This window comes from Orbicella faveolata, unplaced genomic scaffold (genome assembly GCF_042242905.1).
Source record: "Orbicella faveolata isolate gen_17 unplaced genomic scaffold, um_ofav_v1 contig_35, whole genome shotgun sequence".
NCBI classification, from domain to species: domain Eukaryota; kingdom Metazoa; phylum Cnidaria; class Anthozoa; order Scleractinia; family Merulinidae; genus Orbicella; species Orbicella faveolata.
In genome coordinates, this window is record NW_028301564.1 from 6,187,579 (window position 1) to 6,198,224 (window position 10,646).

At 39.3% G+C, this 10,646-nt stretch overlaps 1 protein-coding gene across 3 annotated transcripts; it reads right to left on the reverse strand.

The window, feature by feature from the left end:
* Positions 1-1,771: 1,771 nt before the first annotated feature.
* Positions 1,772-7,136, reverse strand: LOC110047670 (uncharacterized). 3 transcript variants are annotated; one of them, XM_020753429.2, is made up of 3 exons: positions 7,065-7,136; positions 6,524-6,617; positions 1,772-4,029 (listed from the first exon to the last, which is right to left on the reverse strand). In XM_020753429.2, exon 3 carries the CDS (start codon positions 3,912-3,914, stop codon positions 2,325-2,327), a length of 1,590 nt encoding a protein of 529 aa, XP_020609088.2. In that variant the 5' UTR covers positions 3,915-4,029; positions 6,524-6,617; positions 7,065-7,136; the 3' UTR covers positions 1,772-2,324. The 3 variants fall into 3 exon arrangements, with proteins under 3 accessions (XP_020609088.2, XP_089129824.1, XP_089129823.1); XM_089273698.1 differs by lacking the exon at positions 6,524-6,617 and having other exon boundaries at positions 7,065-7,135; XM_089273697.1 differs by having other exon boundaries at positions 6,524-7,128.
* Between the last annotated feature and the right edge of the window lie 3,510 nt (positions 7,137-10,646).

Genomic DNA, 10,646 nt, shown 5'->3' on the forward strand with positions numbered 1-10,646 from the left:
CAGCGACAAACTCCGCTTTTTACCTTATTGGATATGGCGTCCCTGAAGATAGAGGAGTTCCGAAAAGGATGATTGTTACACCTAAGTTGTGCCTTAACAAGTATCCCACTTATATCTTGCTATGAGTCTTGTTTGAAAAGAAAGATACCCATGGTACGTTAACTTCGAGTCAAACTATGCAAAGTATAGTCTTAATCAATTAAGTGTTTCTATCCAGGGACTACGACGAAGATAGTTTCCCACGGAAATACCAGGGCGAGTGATTTAAAAGCTTTCCGAGTGTTCTCCCAACATCCCAAATGAACTATTTACAGTTTGTCAAAGAGAGGAAATTTTATTGAACTTCCGTGTTTAAGTTACTTATTATCAGCAAAATCATGAGACAAACAGATTACAATGGCTTAAAGAATGAAGCACAGGCTCAGCTCCACACAAAAAGTCCACAGAAAAGGCGAAGAAAACTGATAGCGCCATAACTGTTTTTTCTTAGAAAGGAAAGGAAAAAGGCTATCAGAGAAAGGCAGAAAGTTAACTAATTTATTGAAAAATACTCATCATGAAGGCTTAAGACTGTGCAAATGTTTGGACTGCGTAGTACAAACTTCATACACTTGGCGAAGTGATTCAACGATAACATACAAACGTTTTGCGAATTAAATAAAGGAAGTTTCAGGACGCAACGGCAGCTGATGCGGCAGGTTATGAATTCAGTTCGGCACGGCAAGAGCACGTCGCGCTACTGTCGTGAGGCACGGCAAGACCTGCCAAGCTGAATAGTCGTGCAGAACTTAATTGACCAGCCGAAATGAGTGGTTCAAACGTTGTGCAACTGCCGTGCTTAAGTCGAATTTAATTTTTAAATTTAGTTCGGCACGGCCAGTAGCACGACGTTTCGAATAGGGCCTAAATTGAAAAAGGTAAATTGGCCGCCGTAGAAAGTTTGTGAAGCTGACGATTGAAAAACGGCACAGTGAAATATTTTTATATTATCAAATTTTGATAAGCATGATAAGACGCAACTTTTGGCAAAATTAAAACAAAAAAATCCGTACATAGGGTGCAGAGCCACCTTCAATTTTCAAAAGTTTAAGGTGGCACTGAACCCTATGTACCTTGCCGTTTTTGAATTATAAGCCCCTAACATAGAGTGTTTTTAGCAGGTCTTACTGTTGCTATGGTAACCTATTGTGTCACGAAAATGATAACAATGTGTTCACCAATGATTGGGGAGATTTTTGGTACCAAGACTGTAGCATCAAGTGATAAAGAGTGGTTATAATAACCCATCAAAAACTGTTTTGAGCCACCTTAAGACGAAGGGCTGACGCTCGATTGGAAATGTCACCTTCCTAAACTCGATCGTTGAGCAGGTTAACTTACCTTTTTAAACAATTTCAAGTTAATAATTAACCCAGTGTTTTACTTGCTCATGGACGCATGCGGCCAACAGTTTTAAGAACGGTAGAAACCTTGCATATTACAGTGCCGCTCAATGTTTAGTAGTGTTTGGATCCATTAAAAAAGTGGTTTCCCTTAGCTGTCACTGGCTTTTATACTTCGAGTAGAGTAGAATCCCGATTCCTCGAACACTCGACCTCTGGAACTTTCCTCAGTCGCTTGCCTGGTTTTGTCTTACTCTACCCAACCCTCCTCCGATGCCTGGAAATCCGGTTTTCTCGAGCCAGTTTTCCGTTTCGATTTCTATTGGACGTTCGAGAACTCGTCGCCTATTTAACTCGGCACCTGAAGTGCTCCGCTACGTTTTTCACGATTTGTTCATAAAACAGCCCGAGAGAGCTTGAGAGAAATACAGGGACCTCTAATCACTATATCATAAACAGCCGGTTTCAGATCGTTTAAAAAATATTGAAACAGCACCACAGAAGGCGAGGATCGCGAAAACTAGCGTCCACTTGTGGTGCCAACAAATGGGCGGGTCGCGAAAATTCCAGTCGGAATAAGGTCAGTAGTGTGTCAGGAGTTGTGCGTGTGCACCTCATGACAAAGACCAGCGTCCCATCGTACATGTTACTCCATCGCCTAAGTTCTGTTCTCAACCCGGCCACAGCATCAATCCCCACCCCTGAGGTTACTAAAACAATAAACAACGTACCATTACGACTATTTGGCAAAACAAATGAAAAATCTCCGAATCAAAATGTTGCAAAATTTATCTATTTTAAAATACTTAGTTTCCAGCAATCGGTTATTGAGCGAGGTCAGAGTCTATACTATATGGTCTACAACTTTAAGGTTAAACCAACGTATGTTTTGCGCGTGGAATTAAAGTCAATGTTTGATGAAAAGCTTACATTTACTATGTCTTAGTCCTTGCTGAGTCTCACTAGCCCTTCTAATGCCGTAAATTCAGCATTGCTGAGGTTCTGATTTCCATCTTCAGATAGCGTACCATGCGCGTCAATTTCGTTCCTCTTTTCAATTTTCTCCGGGGGTTTGTGATCAAGTTGATCTTCTTCATTCCAGTTTTTGAGCCATCTTCGTTTTAACGAATTTCCGACAAGATTGGCACCTGGTGTAGAACAGCTTTCTTCTTTATCTTCGACGACGTCTTCTTCATCACTCGACTTCCGATGAGGTGCTTCATTGTTTTTAATATCAAAGAAACTTCCGCTTAGTTCGTCAGAAAAAGATTGTTTCCTCTGAAATCTCAGGGTGTCCAGTGCTTGTTCTTGTTTAGCAAGAAGGGTTTTTAAATTTCTTATCCTTTCCTCTCGGGCGTATATTTCCAAGATTTTGGCGTCTTGGACATTTTCCAAAGCTTTCTTATAGGTTCTTGATTTCTGTTTCTTTCGATGTAAGCCACCATTTTGAAATGAATCGAGATCGCCTGTTCCATGTTTATTTTTAGAATCGAAGCAGTCCAACTTTTTTGGTGACCACTTAGTTCCCTTTTGCAGCTTTTCTTCTGACGTTCTGCAAGCTTTCTCGTGTGGAAGCGAAGTATGATTCCAGGAAAAATTGCTGCGTGGACTGGTACCACAGGAAATCGTTTCATTGACGCCATGTTTGTTTGAAAGTTCGCTCAGTGTCAGTGGCATCGAGTGCTTTACCCAGCTTCGCTGAACGTTCCAATCGTCACTAGACAGGTCATCCTTCTTCTCAGTTGCAGGTGCACATCTTTCAGGGTAAATAGATTGAGCTTGCGCAGGCTTGGAATGCTGACCCATTGCCGAGACATTCCACCACGTTGCCGTAGTTGTTCCTCCTTGAAGAGAGCTGTGTTCAATCTTCTCCCGATATCTCTCGCTGTTGTTGTCTTCGCTTTGATGTTCGTCTCGAAATATTTTTCCTGTTCCACTTAATGGTAGAAAATTGACGTCGCCTTGGTAAATTGAGTTTTTATTTGAAGTTAACGCGCTGTTCCCATTGCATTTCTCACTCTTGCTTCTCAAGCGCGGATCTCGGCTGCTTAACTTGGTGGAAGAGCTTTGATGTATACTTGGGAAATGCTGTTGATTGTGGTAGCTAACCTCATCTGAGGTGCCATACCATGGCCAATAGTTTGTTACAGCTTCGTTACCTTTAACCACGGAGTCTGTATTCAACCACCTGGTATATGAAGTTGTTTCATCAACAACTGGCGTTGTCGGAGACTGGCTGCGAGCTGCAGATTGATAAAACGCGGACGTCCTGGGATCGGTTGGGTGTTGGATATAAGTAATAAAGTCACGTATTTGCATCTTGTCAGATAAAGTTGTAAGTCGATCCTTCTCTGGCCAAACTGCTATGCCATTGCCGTTTCCCTGCGTGCATTGCGCATTTATAACTTGATCTCCTCCAAGGCGTCCCTTTGTTTGAAGCGCCTGATTATACCCATTTGTTTTTCGACTGAAACAGCCACTTTGCTGTGAATTTTTGTACCTATTTTGATTACGGAGGGTGTTTGTCCCCATCTTGTCACTGGCGATGATACATTCCGCACAGCCACATTTTCTAGCCCAGAAAGGGAAAAAGCTTCCATCCCCTGGAAAACTGCTGTAAATACTTGGCTTGCTCTTATCGTTTGTCCTGCAGAAGTGAACAAGATAAACAGTTTCATGCATACAGTAGGCAAATCGCTCATTTAGGAATCATTATTTTCAATCGTTTTAAATACTTGAGTGAAAACAATTGACACTTTCGGTGGGCTTTGGCAGAACGATTGTTTAGGCATTTTCCCAATTTTTGGCTTAATATCTCAATGGATTGGAATGCGTTATATTTTTAATCACCATTTTACGATACTGTTAAACGCAAACTTTCTATTTTCTTGAAGATCATTTTCAGGCCGAGATCAGTCACCGATTTATAGACAGTTGCAGCGGTTAACCTAGCAAAGCTTGCAGTTGTCAGATCTTCATCAACGCTTTCGTGTGCTGCAACTGAAAGGGTCTCCAGTATTCAACGCCTACAGTTATGGTGCAACGGGGTCAAAAGCTGTCTGAAAGCTGGTATCAGGGAAGTAAATGAGTAATAAATCCTCGCAAGTTCCCCACTTTTTGCTTTACACATGTGAAAATGTCGCCCCTCCAGTGAATCATTGAAGTAAAAAAATATAAAAAAATATTTAGTCTGGAGTATACGAATATAACGTACTCGCGAGTATTTACTCACAAGAAGTTTCAACTGAACGTTTTTCATTAACAATCAACTCAACTACTGCTCTGTTAGGAAAATTTCAACCTTATACCCAGAGTCGGAACTCCCCAGTCGCTCTATGCGTCAAGCTAGCGCGGTACTTGAGGAACGGGATTGGGAACACGAAGAGGACTAAGACGAGGAAGAAGAAGAAGCACCTGGTTAACTGGATTGCTAAAGAAACGACTTGGGATAACAGGAAATGCCACATGCTTGGCACATTGTTTTTCTTAAGTCCTTCAAGTTTAAAGTATATGGCTATTCATTGAGGTGCCATTTCGCTATGAGTATGTTTTTTAGGTTTGACAACACGTGGTGGTGTTGCCTTACAAAAAGCTCTATTTTCTTTCGTTTGGTTTTGTTTTTCTGGGTTAGTGACGCTTTTCTATCAGAGAATTTAACCTCTGAGTTGTATTTTTCTACAATTCTAGCTGGGTAATTTCTATTTTGAAGGCCTGTTTGAAATTACTCACGTTTACATCAAAAGTAAATGTAGTTTCTGTTTCTAAGATTTCAGCGGTGAATTTGGATTCTAATTTCGACCGTCTAACATCCCCTTTTCCGCACGAAAAAAAAAAAAAAAAATCAATAATTCCCTTTTCCCGCCATTAATATAACTAACTTCCCGCCTCCTGCCGACCCCTTGCAATCCCTCGTCCCGCCTTCAAATTTCATTCCATCCCGCATCCCGGAAAAAAAAAAACACACACATGATCCCGCATTCCGCGAACCCTATGCTAGACCCTTTTCATTCACTGGTAATGACAGCTGCTTCTTCTTGTACACATTTGTTACAGTTTTAGTCGCAATCCAATTTCCATCGCGAGTGGAGAAGTCCAAAGTCTCTTTTGTAGTTTGGTTAGATCGTCAATAGATTATGAGGTATAAAAGGCTGAATCTAGTTCAGGCTACGCCGACGGTTTTCATTTGTATATCATCGACATTAAAAATCTTGTCACAAACGAAATAGATCAAAATAGAACTATGAAACTGAAAACTGCTCTAAAAACCAAAGGACCGACGTAAATATTTGTTTTCTGTTTCTCACTATATTCAGAAATAATCATCTGAGAATAAATTCCTTCTAAATAAAGCACGATCTACTACAGTAGTTATGCTGGGACTTTTATCAAATTTCCCTATCACGGTTTGCGCCGGTCAAAATGAAATCAGAAACAATTACCGTGAGAAAATTAAATTCCTCGATCGACGAGTTCGAGAAATTTCCATGTAGTATTTAACAAATTAAGATATACCCTTACGTGCAACCTTTAAAATTTAAATTGCATTTAGGATAATTATTGTGACGCTTTTAAATAAATGGCATCCTTTGAAAAGCTGGCACACGGATGATTTCCTTGGATATGCACCTGTCTCAGCAAATAACAGCAACGCATGGAATGGCTTTTAACACAATATAAAACATCACCGAGAGACTGAAAACCCTGAAACATGGTAAAAGCAATACATTTTTTTTTTCATATTTTAAGCCAAAAATCTTCCCAGAATCATGAAAAAAAGGATTAAGCAATCACCATACACGGTAGTGAACAATGACATCATCGGAAACGTGATATTAGAATCACGAAGCATTTTATCCGTCTGACGAATTTATCGAAAGATTCTTGTTGAAAGAAGTTTAACTAGTAAAATAGCAATATTTACAGTGCATCTAAGGGAAATTTTTTGACCTCCATAATACTTAAGGTGCTTAACTTTTTGCAGGAATATTTAGATTGACAAATCGGATTGATGTAAATACGGCCAGTATAGCGGGAAACGTTGTTCTGATACGAACAACACTGTAATGGTTTAAGCGCATTGTCAATTGAAACAAATTTTGCTGGAGGCTATAATGTATTACTATAAAAGCAAAGCTATTTACCTGTCATCCAGATGAGCGCTTATTACTGAGCCATTCGCTCTTTGACCATACGACGTCGTCGCGGTTTCCCAGTGCCCAGTTGAACATGGAAAACCTAGTCCCAAATGGTTATATGACATTGAGCTTCTCTGTTTGTAAACGACCTTTTTTTCGGTTTAATTTGATCGCCGCAAAACAGGCCGATGAAAATCCATAATACCAAATGATATGGTTAACAACACCTTTTGCGAAAAATTTGCGTACATCTATCAATTCTGAATGCGAATCATCTGCTACTAGAATTAGAAGTTACCATCGACCTTAGATGTTCCGGTTTGAACCCGGCTTTCTTGCTCTTTACGTATAGCACACATATTGTAACTTTCACTTTCAAAAACGTGCGTGTTTGAAGAAACTAATCTATTCCACGTTTTCGACTCTAGATGACCAAAACAAAATTCGACGCTTTTCCTTTCAAGTGACAACGAAGGGGTAAATTGTTTCTTCAGTCAACTTAAATAAGAGGAAACGCCAAAAATAATTCCAGAGTTCTCTATCTTACCGAAGTTGTTTCGTCTTGGGTGACGCCGCGGTAGTCTATGTCATCTGTTGTCGCAAAGTTTGATATGAAAACAATATGCATTGTGTTGTTCTGCCATTCAACCGACCGCAAATTGCACCAGGAAATATTATCTTTTATTTCATCTTTATTCACATAGAGCTCGCACGTGTAAAATTATCGTATGGTTTGTTTTGTTTACCAACGTTATAATTTTCAACCTCACAGGTGGTTTGAAGAATAATAATTTAAATCGTAGACTAGTTAAGGAAAAAACGACGTTTGGCAGTACACGATAAGTTTAACCCTTTCTCTTGTTTCTGGGAGCAGCCCACGTGACCAAGAACAAAACCTATTTGCGGCTGCTTCGAAACCGAAAAAAAGATAATTTCATGCGTATTTTGTCAGTTTAATTGTCACTTTTTCTTCTTCAGTTTATGTGGCCATCGTTACTGAAGGGCGGTTATGTATTTACATAACTTAGATCTTTTTGTTTCTTTATTTTCACGCGTGAATAACCTACGTACCCCAAACAAGTTCTTGAATTTAAAGTTATTGACTTGCAGGCACCACATTTAGAACTAGCTTGTGTTTAATTGCACAACTGCGTCGTGTAATTAACGTATATTAATTATGCACGCGATAAGTTAACCTGGCCAAGTAGCAGTCGTATGAAAGTTGTGACACTCAACTGATAATGGAGATGCAGTTCAAGAGAACTTTTGAGTCGCTTTCATCGTCTTTATCGCAGCTGCAAAGTGTTGGAGAGGTTTATTTATATTATTTTTTTGTAGTATTGACTTTATTTTCACTTTTACGTCGCTCGGATCGTAAGATTTCGTTGGTTTAGCCCCGCGTTTTGGATTAATGAATACGTACAACACGCGCAAAGGCGGACCGTCTTTGTACGGGAATTACATAGAAAATAACTTCAGCAAAAATTTTTGAAATATGATATGCAGCTGTACTGGAAAGTGCTTAGCCAAGTTTTCAGTTTTTTGTTTCTTTTTGTCGCCGTCAAATTAAAATCATTTGCGAAACTGAAAACACGAGTACGCAGAAATTGAAAACAACGTCAAAACATGCCTAATACCCAATGCACAGTGGATCATGAGCGGTGAATATATCCAACATCAACATCAAAAGATGCATCCGGCCCATTTGCTTTCATTTTCTGATCTTTATTGGCGTATTTCAGATGCCAAAGCCTAAAGAACTGAACTATTTAACGTTTTAGCAATAGTAGAGCTCTATTTGTGGAACAATCTACACCAAATCAAATGTAGGCTGTGCCGCCTTCCACATCGGGTGATTCAAAAGAAAACTCTAACAGAGGCAAGACCACACCTCAGCGGCAAACCAATGAGGAGGGCCGGATATTCTTCACTTCTGCCTTTTTTTCCTTCCCATGAAGAACAGTGCCATCTTTTATTAGTTCGGTTTCCAAAGAATATGTGGCCTTTTCCCATTTTTGTAGTTACGCGCGCATGTGGCGTGTTTAAAATATAAATAAAGACAAGAGTTTAAATAACGATCATGTTTATTGATAGTTCTAGTTATGCTTAAGATGGAATGAATGAATTTTGCTTTCTTTTGTTGAAATAAGGACGTTTTGAATTCATTTCCTCATATCAGTTTTTTTTCTCGGTATTGTTTTATTACGTTAGTTGTATGCTACCTTTTCGAAAAAAGTTAAAGTGTGAAATAGTGAGTTAAATGAATATACCGTATTCGTATTCTCGATATAGGACTGGAACTAGCTTGCAAGTGAGGCCAATGTGAGGAGCCTTTTCAAATGTAAAGGCTCCAAGGTTAGCATTGCCTTATTCATTAATCATACCACGGAACTGTATGTTGGGAAAAAAAAAATTATATTAAGACTTAAAAAATTATGTTAAGTTAAAAAAAATATTAAGAAATAAATCTAAAAAGACATCTCTTTACAAAAGCTCCATTTCAACCGTTCAGTTTTCACTCAGTAGAAAGTATGAAGTCATGACCCCTATCTCTAAGAGCCCTGTTACGTTTAGGTGGAAGCAAGTCATACGATATATGACCAGTGCCACTATAGTGATTCTTTTAAACAGAGCATTTTCCCTATTCTTTCTTATATCAGATATCATATATTATGTTTTTGAAGCGCCGGATTTATTTTCATTTTGACATCGCTCGGATCGCAAATCTTTTCTTTGGTTTCCAATGGTACTATTATGCCGCCATTATGCTCGATATCAGCTATAATGCTGGAAATTTTATTGGCATAATGGTGAACCGCTGAACAGGCAGACCGGGTCATACATACTCTATTTATTTATTCAAATTAAGATAGAAACTACAGTTACTCGAGTTTCACCGGCGTGTGACAGGTGATCATTAGATGATCGCTTTAAGCGTGAAACTCGAGTAACTGTAGTTCCTATCTTAATTTGTATTTTGCATCGAACACTTCTAGGACTGTATGAAAACAGGAGCCATAATCGGGGACGGAGACCGTAAGCGCGCGCTATTTCTAGTATTGGGGCTGTCCCTATGATATGGGACAATAGTTTTTGAACAAATTGCGCCATCATGTGCGGTACACGCGCGTACATGCTGCGAGGATTTTTGCGGATGTAGCGCGGGGAAATGGAGTCCGAAATTCCCGAAATGTTTGATGCTTTTGGCCCACAACTCAATACGTTCGTGTCTGTTGGAATTTTACTTCAGTATTTTCGTCGTAAGCTGCTCCAGTTTGAGTGAAGTAAGACAGTGTCACTGACCATGTTATGTTCCGCTGCTTCTTTCACAAGAGTTCCGCATTACTCCACTCTAAATTTCACATATGTTGAAGATTAACAGCTTTTCCATACCACAGCAAAAAAAACTAGTTAGATGTTGTTATATTTCGATATAGCAGCGTTTCAGGACTTCAAAGATTCCCTCCTCTTGCCACACGCTTGCGACGATTTCGCCAGAGTCTATCGCGACCGAAAAGAAGAAAAAAATAATTGCAAGTTTGAGTTTCGCCTGAATTGTAAGCAACGCTTGATGTTTTATCAACGCCCAATAAGTGACAATGAAGTTTATGTCTGTAGACGTTGCTCAGTTTTGTTTGTGTAAAAATCCAATAAATTGTCTGTTGTCGATGAATAAGAGCGCCCGCCGATGTGTGTTTTGTACAGTCAGTAAAACATGACAAATCTGACTCCCGCACTTTCGCGTGAAAACGTACATCGAACTCAGATAATATCTCTAGTTTTTAAATATGTTTAAGGTTGATAAATGTTTGAGAACATATTAAAAGCTCAGCTCAAAATATGTGAATACAGCAGAAATAATCGGCAAAGTTACGATGACGCTTTCTTTAATCAACTCGAACAACGATTTCGATTTTGTTGGTTGAGTTATCACAACTCTTTGTCTATTTTATTTTCGCAGTGTAAAATTTCACTATGTTAAAGAAACACAGATGATGTTAGTAACCTTTTGGCGTTGGTGAAAATTGTTTGCAGCATCTCAGCACAAAAGACAACGGAAGAAATCTTTGTCAAGATTTGTTGATAATTGAAAACACCGACTCGGACTTGAAAGTGCACGCGCTGAGCT

Excerpts from the sequence above, each read along its gene's own strand:
- LOC110047670 (XM_089273697.1), bottom strand. The coding sequence starts at position 6,642 with ATGTCATATAACCATTTGGGACTAGGTTTTCCATGTTCAACTGGGCAC. Across the intron at positions 4,030-6,523 it reads AGCGCTCATCTGGATGACAG|GACAAACGATAAGAGCAAGC; the intron begins GTAAATAGCTTT and ends TCACTTCTGCAG.